A 24,091-nucleotide genomic window follows, 5' to 3' on the forward strand; every position below is an offset into this window, starting at 1 on the left:
GGCAGCAGTGCCCGCGCTGCCCCGGGCGGTGCGTTTTGCGTTTCCTTCTTGCCACGCAGCCCTCGCTGCGCTCATCGCAGCGCTGTGGGGCGGACGGAGAGCTCTGCTCTGCCGCACCCCCTGCCGCTGCAATGTGTGGGGCAGCGTGTGGGCACACGAGGGCTTGGGTGTCTGTGCCGGTCACGCTGCACGGCCCGGTCGTGCTGCCGTGCTGGGCGTCCCCCGTTGTCCCCCGGTTTGCAGTGAACCTTCAGTCCTGTTCTTCACCCCAAATCCGCCCCGCTGAGCCCCAGCTCCCCGTCCCTCCGCCTTGGGGCTGTGCTGCCTGCGCGTGCTGCTCTGCATGCGTCCGTCCCTCCCTGCCGGCGCCTTCACAAACCCTGTGCGAGGTCACCTTATGTGACAAAGGACATCAGCACTTCAGCAGAAGGCGCCGAAATTATCTTGAAGGCTCATCCAGACGCGGGGCGGTGACGGGGCCGCTCCGACAGCGGCGGTGCGGGGACACCGTGTGCGTATTGCTAATTCATGAGGCGGTGGTGTAAGGGGGGAGGAGGAGGAGGAAGAGGAGGAGGAGGAAGCAGTGCAGCACGAGGCAGTGCCGAGGGGGAGGGGGATGGGATGGATTGTGGCACACTCTGAGCGCAGAGAGCGGAGGGACAGTGATGAATTGCACGAGGCCGAAGGAGCAGATGGGAGCGCTTGCTTCTAAATCCTTCCCTCCGCACTTTTCGTGCCGCTGTGGACTGGGATGTCCTCTCTCTGCTTTTTGGGAGTGTGCAGCCTGCAGTGCACGGCTGCGCTGAGCGGGTGCGGCCCGGAGGTGCCATGCGGTGCCATCGGGTGTGCAGCGGTACGTGTGCGGTGGGATGCAGCGGGGTGGGACGCAGTGGGGTGGGATGCAGTGGGGTGGGATGCGGTGGGGTGGGACGCAGTGGGGTGGGATGCAGTGTGTGCTGCCCGGTCCCTGCCCGCGCTCAGCGGCCGTTGAATGCCTCGTGCTGCTTGGGAGGAGCGGCCTTAACCCGCACAGATGGTACCATTTGCATATGAAAACTCCATTTTGTGCTTGATTTCCATCCTCCGCGAGGGTGAATGGCGGAGCTCGGGCAGCCGGGGCAGGCGGAGCGCGATGCATCAGCGATCGGTGACAATGGGGTAACGAGGGGTGTCCCCGGTGGCTGTAACGCGGCCCCATCGCGGACAGCAGCTCTCAGCATCCCTGCTGGACGGGCTCCCGCGGCGGAGCAGAGCAGGGAAGGTGACCGATGGAGGGGATGCAGAGGGCTGCTGAGGACGGAGCGGAGCGGCTGTACCACACTGCTCGGCGTGCCGCTGTTGCTGGGGGCCACGTGCAGCTCCGGGTGTCAGTCAGCAGCCGATACTGTCGCCTCAGCTGCCGGAGTGCAGTGCTGTGTGTCAGCGCCGGTGGGGGCACGGAGCTCTGCAGCACTCAGCTCCCAGAGCCGCGCACACCCTGCACGGGCCCTCTGTGCTGCTGTGCGGGAGCTGCTGGGAGCACTGGGAGCACTGGGAGTGTGGCACTGTGGGTTTGGGGTCCCGTGTTAAGGGTCCATCTCTCGTCAGCAGCGGTTGCATCCGTCCCGCAGCAGTGGGGTGGCTGCTGCCTTTGCTCGCCCATGGGCAGAGCTCACCTGGAAGCCCGCTGACATCGGGCTGGTTTGGGGGAAGCACTGCTTTCCTTTGGGCTTTTGGGGCTTCCCTGTGTGGAGCTGTCACTCACGGCCCCTGAGCCACTCCATAGCTCTGTGAGATGGGTTTGTGGCTGTAAGGGGAACACTACAGACCCGGGGGGACACAAAGTCCCCGTCCCCACAAAACCCCGGTGTAAATCCTAACCCCCAATCTGCAGAGAGCTCACTCCTGAACGTCTGAGCCCCATCATCCAGCACAGAGCAGCGAGCCGGGTCCTTGCCTGCAGCTCCACAGGGCAGCGAGAGGCTAATTAGGCACTGATAATTATTTCAGATTTGGTCACCTTGAATTCTGTGACCGGGACGAAGGACATCAGTGGAAAAGCCGTGTGCAGGAGGGGATGCTCCGGATCTGGTGCGGTGCCCCACACTGTGCCCCACCAGCTCAGCTCTGAGTGGGCTCAGAGCAGGGAGAGCTGCGGGCACTGCTGCCCCACAGCCTGACTCGGGATAATTGAGTTTAATATCACTTTTATGCAGCAATATGTTGTTCTAATTTCCTAACTGCAACCTGTGATAGGCAGTGTTTCCCTCTCGGCTCTCGGGGATGCACCAGCTCCCAGAGGCAGCATTTATTACCATCTCCTTTGTCCGTATTTCATGTTTATTGCTGCCATCTTTAATTAAGGAGGTAAACACGGCCAATGCGGGCTGCGGGGCCTCGTTAACGTGAGTAATTGGGGCTGCGTGGGGCGCCCAGAGCAGGGCTGTGCCCGGGAGCTGAGGACATGCAAAGTGAGCAGCACGCTCCTTCCCAGATGGATTTAGGACCTCACGAGAACCTCTGAGCCCTGGCGTTATGTGGAACTGTAGCTCGGGGTGATGCTCGGGGTGCTGGGGCTGCTCGTGGCTGTGGGGCTGCTCGGGGCTGTGGGGCTGCTCGTGGCTGTGGGGCTGCTCGTGGCTGTGGGGCTGCTCGTGGCTGTGGGGCTGCTCCCAGCCCTTCAGCCCACGTCAGCGCAGAGCTCCGTGCTGCCCGCAGCCGTCCCCAGGCAGCAGAGCTCTGCAGGAGGAAGGGAAGCCAAGGGTGATGTGCTGCTCCAAGCACCGGGCTCGGCACGCTGCCCGAGGCAGAGCCAGCAGCACCTGCAGGGAGGAATGGCTTCGTGGAGACAATTAATCTGTGAATCCAGGCGCTGTGCCGTGTCACGGACCTTCCCAAAGCCCATTTCACCGAGACCTCCGTTGGAATGAGCGCTTTGAACCTCTCGCTTTGCATGCAAACAGCAGTGCGTAATTGCAGGTTTGCTCCTAATTGCAGGGGCTCCGGAGCGCACCGCTCGTTATTCGAGCGGTTGTTTGTTGTGGAGCAAATAAGATTAATTTATATTCCAGTAATGCTTCAAGCGCTCATTTCCATAGGAGCGCGTGGAGTTGGAGCCTTCAGGGATCCCCCAGATCCGGGGGCACTGCGGGGACAGCACGCGGCCCCAGAGCCGCGGCCCCATGGGCACTGCTCCGCCTGGACACGATTGGATCTGACGCTGTGGGCGCAGAGCTCTGTTCCCGTCCCTATTTCTGTTTCTGCTCCCGGAGCTGCGCCTTAGCGCATCCTCGGGAGCCCGTGCAGGGAGCGGCGGTCTCCTTCATCCCACACCGCTCACGGGGCTGAGTCCGCGGCAGTTCCTGCGCCGTGGGTTGGCACGGCTCCCCACCCGAGGTCGGGGGGGCTCAGGGTCGCTCTAAGGGATCTCACGTGGGCTGCACCCGAGGGTGACGCTCCTGCAGAGCCGGGGCCCGGGAGCTGTACCGCGGTGGGCACGGGGAACCGCCGCACGGTGCCGGGAGCTCCAGGTTTACCCCGGGGCCGTCGCGCAGTGCCCGGTGCTGAGCACTCAGCTCACGACAGCCTCCATCAGCCCCTCCATGGAGGTCTCCTTCCATTCCGCTGCGCAGCGCTCACCCGCTGTGCGCGGCTGCGGTGCGGCTCCCGCAGCATCTGGACCGGGAGCGGGGCCTGAGCATCGTGGGGGCTGCGCTGCGTGGAGCCCGTGGGGTGGGACCGAGCTGAGGAGGGACGGTGGCACTGCGCTGCCGCCAGGCTGGGCACGGTGCCTGCGTGAGGCTGCGTGGGGCTGCGTGGGGCTGCGTCTCGGTGGCACCGCCGTGCCTGGGCACGCTGCTGGCCGCAGCTCTGGCACTGAGCGGGCACGGAGCGCGTCCCCGCGCACCCCCCCGTCGCTGGCGGTGTGTAGATCCCGGGGACGCGGCCGTGCCCGCTGCCTCCTCGCCCCTTCCCCTCTGCTGCCGCCGCCGGGTGCAGCCCGGGCTGCGGCTCTGCGGTGCGGGGCCCTCCCTTTCCACGCCGGGCTTTATCCCACGTTTGTGCCTCCCCCCATCCCGAGCCGTGCCCCTGGCCGCTCCGCCAGGGTGGGGGCTGCCGGCGACCCCGAGCCCCCCCAGCCCCGCCCGGCTCTGCCGCTCCGCTGCTGCCGCTCCTCTTTTGTGCAAACGCGGCACGAGCACTCCTCTAAACGTCAGCCCTCCCCGCTGCTGTCTCTCATCTCTAAACGCGACGCTTTGTCGAACGTTTTGTTGTTGTCTGGAGCTGAGGATCCTTTATTCCGTCGGTTTTTGATATGGAAAGTAAACAAACGCGACGCGTGGATGCAGCGCAGCAGCGCTCCGGTCCCGCTGTGCCGATCCGGATCCGGCCCCTCCTCAGCCGCTGTCTGAGCGCACACATCAGCGCTCGGTGTGCGGTGCTCTGCGTGTGCCGTGAGATCGCTGGAGGTAGAGATGAAAGGAACAGAGCGCCTGCGATGCCGGCAGCGCGGATTGATGCGCTGGGGGATGGGACTGCGCTTCTGCCGCTCCGTTTGCTCAATGCTCCGTCACACGGCAGCGGCAGGAGCGGCCCCGGGGCCGTGCTGCCCCCCCCCCCCCCTCCCCCCATGAGATGTGGGGTTCATGCCGCTTCTCCGACAGCGGTCCCGTGGAGCATCCCTCCCGCGGACGCCGGCGCAGATCCCGCCCGGCTGCGGGGCCGTCCCGTCCCGGGGGCCGCGCTCCGCTCCCCCGTTCCCAGCGGGACCTCAGCACCGTCCCCCCCCCAGGTCCTGAGCCCCCGATGTGCTCTGTGCCGCTCCGCGTCCCTCGGGTGCTGTCGAGGAGATGTCGGCCCACATCACCATTCCCCACGTCACACTCCTAAGAAAATGCTTTTTGCCCTCTCCGGTTAATCCGAAAAGGTCAATACGCGGCGCTGGCTGCTGCCTGGAAGGAGCGCGACCTTTTTTGAGCTCTCCTTTACAGAAAGCAGCGCTCGGCCCCAAATCCGTCCCCTCGCGGAGCCCCACGGGCGCTGCGTGCGCTCTTAGAGACGCGGAATCTTCTGCTCTGTGGGGCACAACAGCGGCGGTGCACCGAGAGGACCCGGAGCCGCAGCTCGGCCCTGCATGGGGCTGTGCGGGGCGGGGACACAGCAGGGCCGATGTGGGTCCCCGTGGCACCCCCAGCTCAGTGCTCTTCGCACGCCGGGTGTGTGCCAGCAGTGCTGTGCCTGGCTCCGGGCCGGGGCAGGGCGAGGGTTAATCCCCGAGGCGAAGTGACAGCGTGGCTCTCGAAGAGCCCCGTGATGCCCAGGAGCAACGCGGCGTCCCCGAGGGCAGAGCTCTCAGTAAATCAGAGCCCTCTGACCGCACGGCACAGAGCAGCCCGGGCACGGTCACCTCCGTGGGCTGTGTTCGTGCTCCCGGCCACGCCGTGGGGCCGCGTGGGTCGCGGCACTGTGCCCATCCCCGCCGTGCCGGCAGCAGGACGCATTGCTGCTGCAGCCGCTGCTCCCGCCCGCGCTCCGCTTCGCTTTCACGGCCCGTAAATATTTATGAGCCGTTTACACGTCTCCCTCTTCCCTCCTGTGAGCGTTTTGCTGCATTCAGCTGCTGGAAGGAAAGCGAGCTGCTCCTCGGGGCTGCTGCCAGGAAAACCGAAGGTGCTCTCCTGGAGCTGAGCAGCACGCGTGGCTCCTGGATGCGGCCGCTCTCTGTTCTCGCCGCTCCTGCCCCCCAGCAGCGATGTGTGCGGTGCTGCCGGCTGCGAGGAGCACCGCTCAGCACCGCTCAGCACCGCGGTGATCTGCAGCCCCCGCTGCTGGGATCGGGCCGGTGGAGCAGCGGGGCAGGGGTCCGTGCTCTGAGCACTCAGCATCTCACCGTGCCCTGAGAGCCCGGGGTGCCAGCGAGGGCTCCCTGAGCTCCGAGCGCCGCTGCCTCGAGGTGGGAGCTGCAGCTGTCCGTCCGCAGAGCAAAACGGAGCTCCCACGGTGCTCAGCCCTCATTGCAGACATTGCAAACGCAGCTCAGCACCTTCAGCGTCCGTGTGCTGCGCCGCAGGCACTGCAGGCAGGGTTTGGGGCGGCTTTGTCCCGTGTCCTGCCCTGCAGGCAGGGTTTGGGGTGGCTTTGTCCCGTGTCCTGCCCTGCAGGCAGGGTTTGGGGTGGCTTTGTCCCGTGTGCCGCCCTGCAGGCAGGGTTTGGGGTGACTTTGTCCCGTGTGCCGCTCTGCAGGCAGGGTTTGGGGTGGCTTTGTCCCGTGTGCCGCCCTGCAGGCAGGGTTTGGGGTGGCTTTGTCCCGTGTCCTGCCCTGCAGGCAGGGTTTGGGGTGGCTTTGTCCCGTGTCCTGCCCTGCAGGCAGGGTTTGGGGTGGCTTTGTCCCGTGTCCTGCCCTGCAGGCAGGGTTTGGGGTGACTTTGTCCCGTGTGCCGCTCTGCAGGCAGGGTTTGGGGTGGCTTTGTCCCGTGTCCTGCCCTGCAGGCAGGGTTTGGGGTGGCTTTGTCCCGTGTGCCGCCCTGCAGGCAGGGTTTGGGGTGGCTTTGTCCCGTGTCCTGCCCTGCAGGCAGGGTTTGGGGTGGCTTTGTCCCGTGTGCCGCCCTGCAGGCAGGGTTTGGGGTGGCTTTGTCCCGTGTCCTGCCCTGCAGGCAGGGTTTGGGGTGGCTTTGTCCCGTGTGCCGCCCTGCAGGCAGGGTTTGGGGTGGCTTTGTCCCGTGTCCTGCCCTGCAGGCAGGGTTTGGGGCGGCTCTGTCCCGTTCTGCCATGCTCTGTTCCGTGCGCCCGTGGCAAAGCAGTGCCAACTCAAACAGGAGCAAACATGGAGCCGCTCCAAGCTCACGTGAATGGGAACAGGAGCTCGACCGCTGGGAGAAGACCGTTTGCTTTTATGGAGAGAGGTTTTCAGTGCCTCTGAGCCGCAGACTTCCAAGTTCTGAAGTGGATTCATGAAAGCGGAGCGGCAGCAGCGGGCAGTGCTGCGAGGGGACGGCTCGTCTGTCACCGGGCGTGCTTTGCTCCGGGGCTGCAGCCAGGGACGGAGAATAACCGGGCTTTGAAAATCACAGTCTGGTTTCCTCGTCCCCAGAGCTGGACGCTGTGATGCAGGCACGGCCAGGCTGTGCCGCGGGGGGGGTGAGCATCCCTGCGCTGTGCCTGCAGGCATCGGGTGGCTGCATCGTGGAGGGGGGTGGGGCAGCCTGGCACCCTGCCGGCTCCTCGGGGCTGACAGCAATCCCCTGCATGTAACCCACGATAAATATTTGAATAGTGTTCAGTTCTCCATTCTGGCAGAAGCCCTCGTCATGCTCGTCCCTAATTGTGACTCACTGATGAATGTTTTGCTGTGAGAAACAGCAGCAGATGGCCCTGGAGGGGGGGGAGGGGGCTGTGCACAGTGGGGGCCAATGCAGCTGCAGTGAGCACAGCCCAGCGCTGCCCTGCCCTATAGCACTGCCCTGCCCCCAGCTGTGGCTGTGCCATCAGGGCTGTGACACTGGGCTCTGCAGAGCTGGGGCACAGCAGGCAAGCTCTCTGAAGCCCCCGGGAGCACAGCCCTGCTGGGAAAAGTTCGGATCCATGGAGGGAGCGGGGCCCCCAGGTGCTGTGCAGGTGCTGTGGCTGCAGTGCGTGGCTCACTGGAACCCACGGGTGCTGTGGTTAAATCCCTATTTTGAAGGGGCTGAAGGGTGCAGGGACAGAGCCATGAAGGAGCCCTCACCCCCACCACTGCTGCAGAACTCTCTTCCTTGCTAACTTTCTGGAGCAGAAATGCTCGGCCTGAAGCAGTGATGGAGCACCTGGGGGGAAGGCGGGGCAGCCCAGGGGAGCTCAGGTGTGTGCAATGTACCTGAGTGACTGAAGGGCTGGAGCCAGGATCCACCCCTTCCCAGCCCTCATTGGAGGGTTGGCAGTGGGGGTGAGGGGATCTCGCTGGAGATCCCTGTATACCTGAGGCCTTCCAAAGGTAAGCAGCTTTTTATCCTTAGTTTCTGCGTCTGTGGCTGCTGTGTTTGGCCTTGTCCTCGTTTGCTGCAGCCACAGGCTTTGTCACCCTGTCGCCATCGCTGCACTTTCCATCAGATTGCAGCGTTCTGCTTTCCTTCTCCAGAGTGTTACCAACTGCAGCAAGCTCCTGTGCTAAGTTCTGTTGGCAGAGCTGCCTGGGTCACAGGCAGTGACAGACAGCAAGGTGCAGTGACAGCAGCCCCTGCCCCGTCCGTGGGGCTGCTGCGTGGGAGCTGCTGTGCTGATGGCCCTCTGCTCTGAGGGTGCTCGCAGTCTGTGGGGTGAATTGGTCCTTGCTTTCCCCCATCCCTGCCCGTTTTCCTCCCCATGCTGCGGTGGTGATGCGGGGCCGGCTCGCTGTGCAGGCAGAGCTGCCCGAGGCCCTCCCGTGTCTGCAGGCTGAGTGCCGACCCCACGTGAGGAGCAGTGAATCCCGGCCCACACCGCACAGTGCCCGCTGTTGAAAATGAAGCGCTTTGAGGACGTATTGCCATCAAATTGCCAGCGAAAATCCCCTCGTGCTGCAGCGGAGCTGTGGCTCTTTGATCTCTCCCGGCTCAGCTGCTGCCACCGAAGAGATTTAAGCTCCAACTTCACTTTTTAGAACGGACTTTTCTTGACAGTTTCCTTTAAAAAATAATCTCCCCCTAAGCCGGAGGAGCGGGGGCTGCCCGGCCCCACAGCACAGCTCTGCAGCTGCAGGAGGGCTGTGCTGTTTGCTGCCCGAATCCATTGCTTAATCCCCGGAGCTCCGTGTGAGGAGCTGTGCACTGCACTCAATGTCGTGTGGGGCTGTGCCCACTGCCCGTGCTGTGCTGGGGGCTGAGGGCCGACTGAGTCTCTGCCCCAGAGCGCATGGAGGAGCAGTTTCCTGGCGGCTGTGTGTGGGGCTGGGTGCCAGGAAAGGCACTGCCAGAAGGGCAGGGAGGCGGCAGCACAGTCTGCATGGAGGGAGGGCAGTGGGGTCCCTGAGCCACGGGGATGTGGCACTGTGGGGCACAGTTCTGGGCACGGTGGGGTGGGTTTGGGGATCTCAGAGGTCCTCTCCAGCCTCGGGGGCTCTGTGCTGTCTGTGCTTCTGCAGTCGGGCTCCTGCAGTGATGCTCAGCCGGGCAGCAGGAGGGGACGGAGCAGCACAGCGCGGTCCCCGCAGACAGAGCTGTGTCCGCTGTGCCCCAGGAACAGCCCCGCAGAGCGCTGAGCCCCCCGCAGCAGCCCACCGTGCTGGGAGCCGGCTGGAGATGAGCTGCTATTATTAGCTCATTTCACTTCAGCTGTGTGTGACCCTCATTTTGGCTGAGGAGCTCAGGAAAGCGAAAGCGGCGAGGTTACTTTAATCTTCTTAAAGTCCGGAGATTTCACGCCTGCCGCTTCTCACTCCCGTCCTTCCGGAGCACCGCTGTCCCCGTCGCCCCCGGGCGCTCTCCAGAGCAGTGCTGGCTCTCAGCCGAGGGGCTCAGCCCCACTGGGAGCACTGGGCCGGGTTGGGCCCCGTGGGGCCGTGCCCACAGCCCCGAGCTGTTGGTGTGGGTTGAGCTGAGCGCTGCTGGGCTGCGCTGTGGGGTCCTCTCCACGGATGAGCTGTGTGCCACGGAGCACTGCTGCTGGCCCGGCACTGCGGGACTCATCCTGTGTTCGTCTCCTGGTGGATGGTGACACCGGGATGTGAAACCAGAGCTCAGGGTGAGCAGCCTTAAACCGCTCCTGTGCCACCAGGGCCGCGTGAGCCCTCCCCGGTGGGCGCCGGGATCAAACCGCGGTGCTTAAGCTGCTATTACACAACAGCTCTGTCGAGTTCTGAGTAATGGAGACGGCTCAGATAATTTCCTGAAAGACGGGCTCATAATGATTAATTTAGGATATGTTTAATTCAAGTTAGGGAGATCAAAGAGGAAGCTTTTCCCCCGTAATGCCGTCTGCATCTGCACGCCGCCGCGGACCCAGGGCCCGGCGCTCCGTGGGGCTTTGAGCTCTGCAGGGGAAGGAGATCTGCGGGCACTGTGCTGGGGCACGGCTGTGGAAAGGCAGAAGCGAATCCTGCAAACAAAGGCCCTGGGGGTGCGCAGGGCACGGTGCTGGGGGGCATGGCTGCTCCGTGCACAGCTCGGTTTCCCTCTCTGTGGGCTGCAGGTGGGGCACGGCGGCGCAGCGCGGTGTCCTGGGGCTCTTCACAGCACTGCCACCCCGGGAAGGGGTCCGTGCAGACCCAGCGGTGTTCCCCGATCACATCCCTGCACTGCTGGGTGCTGCTCTTTCTCCACGTGCTGTTGTAGGAAAGCAGCAGTCTGTGCTCTCCCGACTCGGCTCTGACACGGGGATGTGGCTCTGGGACGTGGCAGTGGCACGGTGGGGTGGGTGGGGGTCGCACTGGGGATCTGAGGGGTCTTTTCCAGCCTTAGCGACTCTGGGATTCTGTGACCACGCTCTCAGCCATCGGTCACAGCTCTGTGGGCAGCGTGATGCCGAGCACAGGGCTCTGCCTTTGCTCCTGGTGGGACCCCGGGGTGGGGCACAGCGTGGGGTGGGAGCTGGGGGTCCGCTCTGTGTGCTGGAAGGCACAGGGGGCGACTGTGAATCGGACTGGAAGATGCTGGAGCAGTTACATCCGTAGAGTGCTCAACGCTCGCCCTGGGCCATCCCCGACGGACCAGCCCTCATCCGGGGCTGCGTGGCCTCGGGGGAGCGGTGCTGGGCAGCAGGGGGCATCCTCTCGTGGCTCTGCCCCATCCCCATCCTGACGCGACAGCTTTAGTGCCTTTGTCGCCCTGCCCGGTCCCTTGGCCCGGTATCTCAGCCCCCCCGACCCCTCCACTCTGCCAACGCCGTTCCTGTCTTGCAGAGAGATGCCAAGGGGCAGTACCTGTTCGACCTCCTGTGCCACCACTTGAACCTGCTGGAGAAGGACTACTTCGGCATCCGCTTCGTGGACCCCGACAAGCAGAGGGTGAGCGGCTCCGCGCTCCCCCGCCACGTGGCGGAGCTGGCTGCAGTGTGTGCTGCGGCCAAACGAGTTGGCTTTCCTGCTGCCGTTCAGCGCCTCGTGTCCCGCACGGCCTCCCCCTGCCCACCCTGAGCCGCGTGGTGCCCCCAGGGCAGCTCCCACCGCCCATGCTGCGCGCAGGGCTGGGCACGGGTGCCCCCGCGTGGGCTTGCTGTTCCATCCACGCGCGCCCTCGGTGCTCCTGACGGCACACCTCTGTCACTGAGCTGCTCCAATCCCCTCCTTTCTCATTGCAGCATTGGTTGGAGTTCACCAAGTCGGTTGTGAAGCAGATGAGGGGTAAGCATCGCTCCCGAACCACGGCGGTGCCCGCTGTGCCCCATGGCCGCGGTGTGCGGGGCCGGAGCAGCGCTGCCCGCGTGGCGTGGGGGGGCTGTGTCCCGTGGGTGGGTGGCAGTCGGGTGACGGTGCCGCTGTCCCCGCAGCACAACCGCCCTTCACCATGTGCTTCCGTGTCAAGTTCTACCCCACGGACCCCGCGGCGCTCAAGGAGGAGATCACCAGGTGAGGGCGGGCGCTGCTTCGGGTTTGCGCTCAGCTTTTGGGAGGGGTCAGAGTGCCCACACTGCCTGGAGCTGTGCCCCCCCACACGCAGTGCTTGGGGCACTCAGCTCCCCGTCTCCCCCAGCTGCACCCCGCTCTGGGTGGGCGCAGTGGGGTCTGCTGATGGGGCAGTTCCCTTCCTGGTCAGCTTCATTAGCCTGCATGCTTCACTATCTAAAGAACACAGGGGTGGTCCAAGGAAAAAACGGCTGTGGGAATGACCACAGAAGTGTCCCCCGGGTCTGGAATTTGGGTCCCGAGGCTCAAAGGCAGCAGCACCCGGGGGGCAGAGCCATGAGTGGGGCGGACTCCCTCGGGCTCAGCGGCGGTGGGGTCCCGGCAGCACCTCGGACCTGAGCTGTGCATCGCACACGCACGAGTCTGGGGCAGCCCTGCTCGGGCCGTGCAAGCTGCTCCTGCTGAACGGGCTCTCCGCTGCCCGCAGGTATTTAGTCTTCCTGCAGATCAAAAGGGATCTGTACCACGGCCGCCTCCTCTGTAAGACCTCGGACGCCGCGCTGCTGGCCGCCTACATCCTTCAAGGTAATGCTCCTTGACAAGATAAATCTGCTTTCCGCTCCGAGTCCCGGTTACATCAGCTCACTGCCAGCACATCGCTGCGCCTCGGGTACAAATGCCACCCAGTGTGGGGCCCAGCAGGCTGCAGCCCCGTGGGGCCGTGGGGCCCCGGTGGGGCTGCTCACTGCCTCTGTTCCCCACAGCGGAGATCGGGGACTACGACCCCGGGAAGCACCCGGAGGGCTACAGCTCCAAGTTCCAGTTCTTCCCCAAGCACTCGGAGAAGCTGGAGAGGAAGATCGCGGAGATCCACAAATCAGAGCTGAGGTAAAGGCCCCGTGCTGTGCTGGGAATGCGTGCGTGCCAGGCACGGCCCCGCGCACAGCCCACCTCCCCTTCCCCTCCCGCAGCGGGCAGACGCCGGCCACTTCTGAGCTGAACTTCCTCAGGAAGGCGCAGACCCTGGAGACGTACGGCGTGGACCCCCACCCCTGCAAGGTGAGCACTCGTGGGCTGACACACCGCCATCGCCGTCCGTGGGGCTGTGTCACCCAGAGGAGAGCTGTGCCACGGGACCGCTGAGTGGAAAAGCCTCTGAGATCCCACCCTGCTCTCTCGCAGGACGTGTCGGGCAATGCAGCGTTCCTGGCCTTCACCCCCTTCGGGTTCGTCGTCCTGCAGGGAAACAAGAGAGTGCACTTCATCAAGTGGTGAGCGGACCCTGTGCCCGCGGCGCGGTGCGGGGGGGAGGGGGCAGATGCCCAGCGGGGCCGGGCAGCCTCTCATGGCGCATCCCCTCCCCCTCTGTCCCTGCAGGAACGAGGTGACCAAGATGAAGTTCGAGGGGAAGACGTTCTACCTGTACGTGAGTCAGAAGGAGGTGAGTGTGTTCCCATTTGGGGCCCCCCGCCCCCCCCCGCCCGGCCGTGGCAGTGCTGTCTGTGCTGCTGCCCCACGGCTCCGGGCAGTGACCAATGCGTTCCTTTCTGCTGCAGGAAAAGAAAATCGTCCTCACCTACTTTGCCCCGACGCCAGAAGCCTGCAAGCACCTCTGGAAGTGCGGCATAGAGAACCAGGCCTTCTACAAGTGAGTGCAGGGATGCACTCCTGGGCTCAGCACGGTGTGGGGCAGCGCAGCACTGTGCCCCACGGCCCCCCCCAGCCTCCACAGCACCCATACCCCAGCAGAGGCTCTGCCCCACAGCTCTGCCCCCCCCCAAGCCCAGCCCAGCAAGGCCCTGATCACGCAATTAATTGTGTGGAGAGAGATGGAGCCTTGATGACGGGCAGTGCCAGGTTATGGGGCAGAGGGGCAGCAGGGCAGCGCTCAGTGTGGGGCTGTGCTGGGTGCTCAGAGCCACCGTTGGCAGCGGCCGCCTTTGTGCTTCCTAATGAGTTTCATTCTAATCAGCGAGATGTGAGATAAAGTGTGTAACGTACTCTCGTTGGGAATGCCGCAATCAGCGGCCGCAATCAGCAGGTTTCACTCCTCATTACGGGAACACGAAGTGGGATTGCAATATTGCTTTACAAATCTTCTGATGATTAATGATGCCAGGCTGGGTCCTGCTCCCGGGAGCAGGATGAGGGCTGCCTGCCTGCTGCTGCCTGGGCAGGGAGTGATGCTGGAGGGGGGGGCATGGGGCTCTGCTGTGGGGCGGGGGGCTGCCGGGGCCCACACTCCTTACCCAGCCCTGCTCACTGGGTTGGGTGCTGGGAGCTTCTGTGCCCCCACGAGCACTCACAGCCCGCTGCCCTGCAGGTTGGAGAAGTCGAGCCAGGTCCGGACGGTGTCCAGCAGCAACCTGTTCTTCAAGGGGAGCCGCTTCCGATACAGGTGGACGAGGGGCAGCTCCTCGGCCGGGCCCGGCAGCGGGGCTGGGGAGGGGTGGGGGGTCATCGCCATTCTGGGACCCAGGGATGAAACGAATCATTGCAGTTCCTAAACTCTGCTCCCTGGAGAAGGCACTGTGCGCCTCCGCAGGGCACGGAGCACCCGCAGCCGTGGGGCGACGGCACCCGCGTGGGTGGTGCGTGGGGCCGGGACCTGAGTGCCGCCGGCCCCGTGCTCACACTGCTCCTCCTCCCCCTCCCGCAGCGGCCGCGTCGCAAAGGAAGTGATGGAGTCCAGCGCTAAGATCAAGCGGGAACCGCCGGAGATCCACCGGTAAGGGCACGGCACCGCCCGGCAGCAGCGGGCACGGCGGCGCCGCGCAGCCCCCACGGGCGGCCAACCCACGCTGCTGTCCCCCCAGGGCCGGGCTGGTGCCGAGCAGGAGCTGCCCCTCCATCACCCACGGCCCCCGGCTGAGCAGCGTGCCGCGCACCCGCAGGAGGGCCGTGCACATCTCCATCATGGAAGGTACGCACGCGTGGCAGGGACACGCCCCGCGCACCCCCCCCGTGCACACCCCCCTCGTGCAGTGGGGAGCGAAGGCCGAAGCTCTGTGGCAGCGGCTGTGGCTCAGGGCAGAGGGGTTTGGGGCTGACACGGGCAGGACGTGGGGTGTGACGCTGCACGGCAGTGACCCGGTACCACGAGTGGGGGTCTTGGTGGGGAGGGCTGCGGCAGCTCCCGGCCGAGCTCCGGGACGGAGCTCTCCAGCACTGGAGCGGAGCAGAGTCCTCTGCAGCATCCGAGCGTTTCACAGCGCTGAGCAGACGGGCAGGGACAGCCACCGCCCCAGCGCTTCTCCCAGCAGAGGGACCCCGTGAGGACCCCCCGCACCCCGCCCCATAGGAGGGGGGCTTCGGGTCCTGCTAAGAGCTAGGACCCCCCCCCCCCCCGCCTCAGGGCGCTGCTGCGGGATAGGACGGCAGCCAGCCCCACCCCACCCGTCACTGCCCGGCGCTGAGCACCGCGCCCGCCCCGTGTCACTGTCGCCTCGTTGGCAGCTGTGACTGCGGGAGCCCGAAATAGCCCTGAGCAGCGGTGGGGCCACCGCCACTGTGCCCCTGTCCCCGCACCATGGGGAAGTGCCTGGTGAAGATCAGCACGCGGGTCAGCGTGCGGCTGCGCTTCATCAACCACTGCTGCCGCGCGGTGCGGGTGCGGGTGCTGGCACTGGGGCCGCGGCTGCTGGCACGCGCTCTGGGGGCTCTGCCCCTAATGCCCGCTGCCCCCGGCCCCAGCGCCAGCCCCCACGCTCCGGGTGGGCACGCAGCAGGTGAGGCGGGGGGGGAGGAGGGGGGCAGCGGGGGTCCCGCGGTGACGGCAGCCCCAGGGTGGGGGAGAGATGTGGGGTTGGGGTGCAGGGAGCGCCGGGGGCCCCCCCTCCAGGGGGCTGGTATTAGTGCTGACCCCTCAGTTTGAGGCTGCACCCCGTGTTCCCAACGTTTCTTGGCCTAGTGGAGCTGGGGGTGGCTGCCACCGCCCTCCACGTCGGGGATGGGGGGGGGGGGGGATGATGGCTGCCGGCGTAGTGAGGCCACGGAGCAGCTGCGGGGTGTGAACGTGGCTGTCCGTGCCCACGGTCCCCTGCTAAGCCCTGCTAAGCCCCACACTATGCCCGGAGCTACGCCTGCAGCCCCACGCCGTGCCCCTGCTAAGCCCCACACTATGCCCCACACTATGCCCCCGCTGTGCCCACGGCCCCGCAGGAATGCAGCAGCGCTGCGAGCAGGAGGTGGTGGAGCACAAAGGAATGCAGTTGGGCAGTGCCCATGGCACAGAGCCGGGACCCTGTGCCCCCCCGGGGAAATGTCCCTGGCAGCTCCTGCTGGCTGCTGCCGCTTCGCACGCACTGCGCTTTTGCAGTGTTTCTCAGCGGGGTGGGGATTTCTGTTGTTGGGTTTTTTTTTTTGGTCTGTTTATTGGGGATAGGGCCCTCCCTGGCCCTGCCCGCAGGGTTCAGCCCCAAAGGGCAGCTCCGATTCAGCTGTAACCTGAGCAGTGCTGGGTCACAGCCCCGTCCTGCAGGGAGCTGGGACGGCTTCCCACCCCAACCCCATGAGGTTCTGCCAGGAGGTTCATGGCAGGGAGGGGGGGCATGGAAATAGGGGCATGGAAAAGGGTAGAAAGAAATTGGAATGGACGGAATGGGACTGAGTGGAAAGGAATGGAGGGGGGTAGAATGGCATGGCATGGCATGGCATGGCATGGCATGGCATGGCATGGCATGGCATGGCATGGCATGGCATGGCATGGCATGGCATGAAGAGAATGGGGGGGTGGGATGGAAGGGAACGGCATGAGGTGGGATAGGATGGAAAAGAATGGAATGGGATATAAAGGAATGGACGGAGTGAAATGGGGTGGGATAGAACAGAACGGAATGGGGTGGGTGGAATGGGATGGAAGGGCATGGAGTGGAGTGGGATGGAGTGGCATGGCATGGCATGGAGTGGGATGGAAGGGAATGGCGTGGCATGGAAGGGCATGGTGTGGCATGGCATGGAGTGGGATGGAAGGGCATGGCGTGGCATGGAGTGGGATGGAAGGGCATGGCGTGGCATAGGATGGAGCAGGGTAGGATGGAAAGGCACGGAGTGGAACGGGATGGGATGGAACGCCACGGAGTGACATAGAGGGGATGGAATGGCGCGGCACAGCGATAGCAGAACAAACCACGACAGCGTGAGTGCACCCAGCCCGGCTCTGCCCCGTGTGCTGACCCCCCCCCGTCCCCCCAGGCCTGGAGTCGCTCCGTGACAGCGCCCACTCCACGCCGGTGCGCTCCGCGTCCCACGGCGATGCCTTCGTGCCCCACGGCCGCGGCGGCCGCGCCGACAGCAGCGAGCGCGTGGCCGTCATCGCCGACGAGAGCTACAGCCCCGCGGACAGCGTGCTGCCCACGCCCGTGGCCGAGCACAGCCTGGAGCTGCTGCTGCTGTCGCGGCAGCTGAACGGGGCCCCGTGCAGCATCGAGGAGGAGGGCTCGGAGGCCGGCACGCCGGGCGCGGAGCAGCAGGAGCCGCGCGAGCTGCGCGCACTGTGCCCGGGCTCGGGCGGCGGGACGCGGGAGGAACAGGTGAATAAGTTTGTTCTAAGTGTCCTCCGTTTGCTCCTCGTGACAGTGGGACTCCTCTTTGTCTTGCTCCTCCTCCTCATCGTCCTTACCGAGTCCGACCTTGACACTGCCTTTTTCCGCGACATCCGCCGCACCCCCGAGTTCGAGCAGTTCCATTACCAATACTTTTGTCCCCTCAGGCGATGGTTTGCCTGCAAGCTCCGCGCCGTGGTGGCTCTGCTCACTGACACCTGAGGCCCCGCGGCCCCAGCCCCGTCCGTCCGCGGGAGAAGAGCGGAAGCCCCCCGGGGGTCCCCGCCCGCGGCCGCGCGGTGCTGGCGGAGAACCGAATAAAGGGAGGAATCGATTTTGCAATTAACGCTCATCCTTGCGCCAGCATCCTCCCGGGGGCTGCGCCGCGCAGGATGGTCCCCGTGTCACCGCGCTGCGGGACCCCCCCCGCCCCCCCCCCCGGGGATGCGCGGCCCCGCGCTCGGCTCCTTTTGTACAAAAGAGGACTCCTTCGAGGTCTATTTTCACAACGAGAAGCTATTTTGTTACCGAGCCCGACGTTGGTTTTTTTCTTTACCGGTGAAGGCGGTGCGGAGGGGGCTCAGCCCACGCGACACGTCCCCGCGTGGGGACACGGAGCGGTGACTTTAGGACTTTCCCGAAGACAAAAGGACAGCGCTGCGGAGCACCGGGCGCCCACCGCTCCCCGTCCGCTCGGAAACAAAGCCACGCCGCTGCCCACGGGGCCGGGCAGCGCGGACCGCGCTCCCCCCGCAGCAATAACGCCGGGCCGCTGACGCCGGACGCGAAGAGCGGCCGAGCAGCTCCGCTTCATCTCAGGGAGAGATCACACAGCGCCGGGCCGCGGCCCCGCGGCGACACACGAGCTATGCAGCGGTGACCCACGCGTGTCGGGGCCGCCGCGCCGTGCCCCCACGCGGCCGCGCCGTTCCCATGACCCCGTTTATGCAACGCAGCCGAGCTCACTCGTAGTGTAGTGCTCCTACCTCAGCCCGTAGTCAGTGCGTCTATGCAGTGCGTGGTAGCCCCCGCCCGCCGCCCCTCCCCCTCCATCCGCCGCCTTTAGGATCGCGACGTCCTCAGCCCCGGGGAACCTCCGCCGTTCTCACTCCGCGTTTCAGCGCCCGACCCACGAGGAACGCGCCGTGCCCGTGGGACTTTTCCCATCCGGGGTCCCGGCCCCGCTCCGTTTTGCGTCCTTCTGTTGGGATGTGGTTCCTCCGCCCCGAGCGCAGCGAAATGTGAGCCCGCTTACCTGGACCCGACCCCTCCCCCGTGTGCCAAACGCTGTACGTCACGTCCCCCCCGCCCCCCCCCCCGGACCTTTTTCTACACGTTCAGTACCTTCGCGAGCATAAAATCATCGGTGCCATGGAAAGTATTTTTAAAGTTAAATAAATATTTAAATATCGTGGGAAAAAAAAAAAAAAGCAAAATGGAAAGGCTGAAATGGTCGGGGGTTTGTGTGCACCCACACACGAACGGGAGAGCGAGGTGCCCTGAATTCCTCCTGCTGTGCATCCCCAGTGCTGCGATGCTCCTCCAGCTGTGCCCCCTCCCCCAGCGGTGCCCAGATGTTCCTCAGCTGCGTCACGTGGCTCCAGCGGTGCCCAGATGTCCCTCCAGCTGCGCCCTTCCCACAGCAGAGATCGGACCCCGTACCCATAAGGAACCTCTACCAGTGCTGTGGATGCTGGGAAAGGGGGGGTGGGGGGGGAACTATCCCTGAGCTGCCGGGGAATGGTTCCCCCCCCCCCCCCCTTCACTGTTGATCTTTATCTGAGTATCACTCGGTCCCTCTTTGGGCACAGCTGTGTGACCCCCCCCTCATCTTGTTTTATATAAAACAAATGGTAAGCCAAATATTAGAGAAAATTCGGCTATTTTGGCATAATCCACTGCCCCCCCCCCAGCTCAATATTTTTTAAGTGAATGGAGTGCCTAACCACGAACGTCCATTATTTATTTCAAAACACGTCTAGAAGATCAATCTTTGGGCCCCCCCAGCACACAGCTGCACTGTGCTCCCCCCAGCCCCGTGCGGGCCGACCCCCCCCCCCCCCCCCACCCCCCCCCTTACTCCATGAAGACGTGCAGGCGGCCGCTGGAGTTTCCTCCCACGAGGACGTTCCTGGTGGGGTGCAGAGCGCTGATGGAGCACACGGAGCCCAGGCACTCCGCGCTGCTGAGGGCGTGCAGCAGCACCCCGCTGTCCCGGAACACCTCGATCTGCCTGGGCCGTGCCATGCTGCCCACCACGAAGCACTGCTCCTGCTTGGGGTCCCACACCGCGCGGAAGCGCGTCAGCCAGCGGCCCGTGTTGTTGTTGTGCCTGTGGGGCAGAGGGGAGCGGAGCAGGGGGGACTGACCCACAGTGTGTGTATGTGCCACTGCCCCCCCCCCCCGCACAGCACCGCCTCCAAACGGGGCTGCAAAGGGACGAAGGAGTGCGAGGGAGCAGGAGGAGCCCAGGGGGCACCGACGTGAGTGGTCACTGATGGGGCACAGATGGACCTCATGGCTTTAGAGGCCTCTTCCGACCTTCCTGCTCCTATGCTGCCACACTCAGCTCAGCTCAGCACAGCTCAGCACAGCTCAGCACCCCAAGCACAGCTCAGCTCAGCTCAGCTCAGCACCCCAAGCACAGCTCAGCTCAGCACCCCAAGCTCAGCTCACCCCGCCGTACCTGATGCTGCTGACGAGGGCAGCGGAGGCCGATAAGGAGCTGGTGTCATAGACCCTGCAGAGGAACACAGTGCAGTGATAGATGCTGCTCACGGGAGAAGAGGTGGCCCCTCCCCACAGAGCACTGCGATCCCAAATGCACGAGATCCCAAATGCACTCTGCCTCCGGGGCAGCTCTGAGCACCAAATGAGGGCGGTCCTTCAGAAGGCTGTGAAATGGGGCAGCACAGCACAGGGGACAGGGCCCCCTCCTCCTGCCCTGTCCGTGTCACCATGGCACATGGTCGCTGGGGGGAGGGGAAAACAAGAGGGGGAGGAAAAGAGGGGGAGGAAAAGAGGGGGAGGAAAAGAGGGGGAGGAAAAGAGGGGGAGGAAAAGAGGGGGAGGAAAAGAGGGGGAGGAAAAGAGGGGGAGGAAAAGAGGGGGAGGAAAAGAGGGGGAGGAAAAGAGGGGGAGGAAAAGAGGGGGAGGAAAAGAGGGGGAGGAAAAGAGGGGGAGGAAAAGAGGGGGAGGAAAAGAGGGGGAGGAAAAGAGGGGGAGGAAAAGAGGGGGAGGAAAAGAGGGGGAGGAAAAGAGGGGGAGGAAAAGAGGGGGAGGAAAAGAGGGGGAGGAAAAGAGGGGGAGGAAAAGAGGGGGAGGAAAAGAGGGGGAGGAAAAGAGGGGGAGAAAGAAAAAAGGAAAAACAGAAGAAGCAACAGAGGCAGGATGCTCACGAAGCAGTGCTGCTGCTCGGCCCCACGGGCTCGGCCCCACGGGCTCACCTCAGCCTGTCGTCCGCGCACACGGTGACCACGCGGTGCCCACTGGTGGGTGAGAAGTACGCCGATGCCACGCTCCTGCTGTGCCCACGCAGAGCGCTCACCGCTTCGCTCCCGCGGCGCCGCAGCCATCGCACATCGAACACACGGACATCACTGCAGCACAGAACGTGAGCACTGTACGACCAAAGGAACTGCTCCATCCCTTCGAGTGACGCCAGGGACTAAAAACGGGTTCTGTGAGAGCCAAGGGAGCCACGGCCACGCAGCACCCCCTGCACGGCTCCTGCCCCACGCAGCACGGCTCCTGCCCCACGCAGCACGGCTCCTGCCCCACGCAGCACGGCTCAGCTACGCACACGGAGCCAGCAGCCACGAAGTACTGCCTGGACAGGGGGTGCACGTCCACCGTCCTCGTGCGCTGGAAGCCGATGTCTGCTGAGAGCTCCGGCGATGCCCGCGGGCTCCGTCTGTCCACCACGGCCACCGTGCCATCCCAGAAGCCCACGAGCACCGTGCAGGCACTGTCCTCCAGGAAGTCGAAGGAGGAGAGGTTGCCCTCACTTCTGCATATCTGAGCACGGCGAGGGGAAAAGAGAAGGAAAAAAAAACACACGATGCTGAACAAACACTTCCCTTGTCTTGAGAAGTGAAAACCCTGCAGACAACGGCCTGATGGGAGAGCTCCAGCACCTGAGCCATCTGCGGGCAGACAGCCACCCCCACCCCACCCCCACCCCCACCCCGCTGCTGCTCCGTGCACGTGGGTTATGGCCTATAAACAGAGCTCCCGAGGCCCCCGAGCTGCTGCCGGACGGCCACGGCCCAAGGAGAGCGAAGTCCTCCACCTCACAGCTCTCGAGGCTGTATGCCCCCGTGGAGAAGGGACCCCCACCCCCGTGTTCAGAACCGAGACGCAGCAGTGGGGCCGCAGAGGGGAGGCAGAGGGGCAGCACCCACCTCATCGAACACCGCCGTGCTGACATCGCCGCAGCGCAGCGAGTCGTGGCTCAGGGACAGCAGCTGCGCGGGGTGGGAGGGCGAGAAGTGCATGCAGTTCACAGAGAGGTTGTGTGGGGTGAAGACGTGGACTCCTCCCTCGGTCCCACAGCTCTGAACAAGAGAAGTGAATAAACCCAGAACCCAAACACTGAGCATCCCTCCCCGCTCAGTGCCCCACAGGGGCACTGCTGCCACCAACCCCACCGCTGGGGACGGCAGTGCTGCGCACAGGAGGAGTGCACTCACAACGTCCCAGAGCCCGACGTGCCCGTCCTTGTCGCCCGCTGCCACCAGCACGGTGCTCTCTGCGGGGTGGATGGCCACGGAGCACACACGGCTGCTCAGCACCTTCCTGACGCCGTCGTGGTGCAGCTGCATCCTGCTCAGTGCAGCGTGGTACCTGCACACACCACTGCCACGTCAGACACCCCATGGAGCAGCGGGGCCCACACCGTGCCCCCTCCCCTTACCTCTCCATGTCCCACATGCGCTTCTCTGCGTTGCTATTCTCCATCTGAGGGTTGAAAAGAGACACACGTCAGAGTGAAACCACAAAGGACACGAGTGGTGTTACCCCCCGAGCCAGCAGTACCTCGCTGAGCCGCAGCCACGTGCCCAGCAACGCCGACTCCGCTCCGCCGCTCTCCTCCTGCGCACCCGCGGCCATGGGCAGCGGCCCTGCCGGGACCTGGGGCTGCCACACAGGGACACGGGGTCACAGCCCACGTCGGCTCTGACTGCAGCACCGCGTCCCGCACCGCCTCTGCTTACATAGTCCTCCTCCTCCTGCGCCGGGGCCTCCGCCTGCGGGAGCTCCGGGGGCTGCATCCTCTGCAGGCGCATGGATCTGCGCTGCACCGCTCCGCCCTCGGCCCTCCTGGGCTTCACTCTGCACCCGGGACAGCACAGCAGGGCACTGCAACAACTGCTCCGCACACAGCGCCGCAGCGAGACCCACAGAGCGGCTCTGCAGCCCCACAGCCAGGACAGCCCCACAGCCAGGACAGCCCCACAGCCAGGCCCACCCCACAGCCAGGCCGACCCCACAGCCAGGCCGACCCCACAGCCAGGTCCACCCCACAGCCAGGCCGACCCCACAGCCAGGTCCACCCCACAGCCAGGCCGACCCCACAGCCAGGCCCACCCCACAGCCAGGCCGACCCCACAGCCAGGCCCAGCCCCTTTGGGAGCTCCCCCACCACTTCTTCCTCGGGTGACAGCAGCACTCGAGGAGCGGTGGCAGCACACACGGATGTATGACATTGGTTCCCTTGTTCTACATCCTGACACCGCTTTCCTCCCATCCCTCCTCATTCATAATTCATCCCTCCGCTCACTGATCTGTTCATCTCTTCCCTCCTTTCATCACAGCTCCCTCCACTCTGCACCGCTCCCCGCCCTTCTCTACATCACTTCACACCTCTCCCTTTGGCCGAAGTAAAAAGGAGGGGAACAAAAAGAACCCCAAAAGCGCCCAGAACACCTCCAGATGGACACAGCCAAGGGGACACACGCTGATGCTGGACAGCAGCAGCACTCACCCGGCCTGGGGTGCACCCAACCGCCCCCGGGGTGCACCCAACCTCCCCCGGGGTGCACCCAAACCCCCCGGGGTGCACCCAAGCCCCCCGCAGCCGCTGTACCTCCTGGCCACGTGGGGCCGTCCTTTCGCCGCCATCCCGTGCAGCCTCGCTGCTGACTGCGGAACAGAGGCAGAGGTTGAGCGCGGCTGTGCGGGGCGTGGAAGAGCTCCGTGCAAACGATTCTCCAAAGGCCGCGGTCAGCGACGACGGTCAACCGTAACCCAGCCCCGCCCCCCCGCCCCGACCTCGTGCAGTTCCAGGGCGGCGAAGAACCGCGCGTTCTCGGCGATGTTCTTCAGCCGCTTCCTCTCGTACGCCGACAGCCGCGCGTCCCCGTCCTGCAGCGACAACAGCGGCCGGTCCGCGGGGGAGGGGCGGGGGGGACACCCAGGGGACCCCTTCACCGCCAGCAGCGGCGACCCGGACCCACCGCCTCCTCCTCCGTCCGCTCATCCTCATCATCATCGTCGCCGCCGCCGTCCGCGGGTTCGGGGCCGCACGACGGCTCCGAGCGCGGCCGCTTCTGGGCCGCCCCCTCCGCCGCTCCCCCCCCGCAGGCGCCCAACAGCCGCTTCTGCCGCAGCCGCCGCTGCGGAGCGGGGAGAGGGGTCAGCACAACGCGGAGCTGCGGGGAGCGCGGCGGGGAGCGCGGCGGGGACGGGGGGGGGGCGGCGCGGGGCGGCGGCGTGCGCTCCTGCGGGGAACGGCAAAGACACGCGTGGTCACAGCGGCCGGGCCGAGCCGAGCCGAGCCGAGCCGGGCCGGGCCCCCCCGTGCCGTCCCGTCCCGTCCCGTCCCACCTGCATCTGCTGCTGGGAGCGCGGTGACAGTTCCCGCCGCTCCGCCGTTCCCGCCATCTCGGCTCGGGGCGGGGCGTCCATTTCCCGCGTCCCACGGCGGCCCCGCCCCCACCGCGGCGCCTTCCGATGGGGGCGGGGCGGAGCGCGGCGCCCCATGGGTGGGGGGGTGGGACCCGGCAGCGATGGGAGGGGCTCCTGCACCCCCCCCCCATCTCCGCAGTCCCGGGGC

General features: G+C 65.2%; 2 protein-coding genes across 2 annotated transcripts in view; one reads left to right on the top strand and one right to left on the bottom strand.

Moving 5' to 3' along the window:
• FRMD5 (FERM domain containing 5) overlaps window positions 1-17,278 on the top strand; it is a 32,161-nt gene extending 14,883 nt beyond the window's left edge. Inside the window, exons 2-14 of the mRNA XM_065734126.1 lie at window positions 10,829-10,933; window positions 11,227-11,269; window positions 11,416-11,494; window positions 11,979-12,076; window positions 12,256-12,379; window positions 12,463-12,550; window positions 12,674-12,762; window positions 12,869-12,932; window positions 13,048-13,139; window positions 13,815-13,889; window positions 14,151-14,219; window positions 14,308-14,414; window positions 16,685-17,278. Of these exons, the coding sequence (XP_065590198.1) occupies window positions 10,829-10,933; window positions 11,227-11,269; window positions 11,416-11,494; window positions 11,979-12,076; window positions 12,256-12,379; window positions 12,463-12,550; window positions 12,674-12,762; window positions 12,869-12,932; window positions 13,048-13,139; window positions 13,815-13,889; window positions 14,151-14,219; window positions 14,308-14,414; window positions 16,685-17,256 (1,605 nt within the window). The 3' untranslated portion in view covers window positions 17,257-17,278. The remainder of the gene's footprint in view (window positions 1-10,828; window positions 10,934-11,226; window positions 11,270-11,415; window positions 11,495-11,978; window positions 12,077-12,255; window positions 12,380-12,462; window positions 12,551-12,673; window positions 12,763-12,868; window positions 12,933-13,047; window positions 13,140-13,814; window positions 13,890-14,150; window positions 14,220-14,307; window positions 14,415-16,684) is intronic.
• A 1,832-nt stretch (window positions 17,279-19,110) lies between these two features.
• WDR76 (WD repeat domain 76) lies at window positions 19,111-23,919 on the bottom strand. Its single transcript, XM_065734196.1, has 13 exons — window positions 23,863-23,919; window positions 23,493-23,756; window positions 23,308-23,400; window positions 23,123-23,178; window positions 22,251-22,368; window positions 22,072-22,173; window positions 21,950-21,993; window positions 21,726-21,879; window positions 21,438-21,590; window positions 20,837-21,051; window positions 20,481-20,633; window positions 19,721-19,774; window positions 19,111-19,366 (listed from the first exon to the last, which is right to left on the bottom strand). The coding sequence occupies exons 1-13, from the start codon at window positions 23,917-23,919 to the stop codon at window positions 19,111-19,113; spliced, it is 1,719 nt and encodes a 572-aa protein (XP_065590268.1).
• Between the last annotated feature and the right edge of the window lie 172 nt (window positions 23,920-24,091).

This window comes from Cyrtonyx montezumae, unplaced genomic scaffold (assembly GCF_038088225.1).
Source record: "Cyrtonyx montezumae isolate F1298 unplaced genomic scaffold, pur_monq_1.0 scaffold_17, whole genome shotgun sequence".
Taxonomy (NCBI): domain Eukaryota; kingdom Metazoa; phylum Chordata; class Aves; order Galliformes; family Odontophoridae; genus Cyrtonyx; species Cyrtonyx montezumae.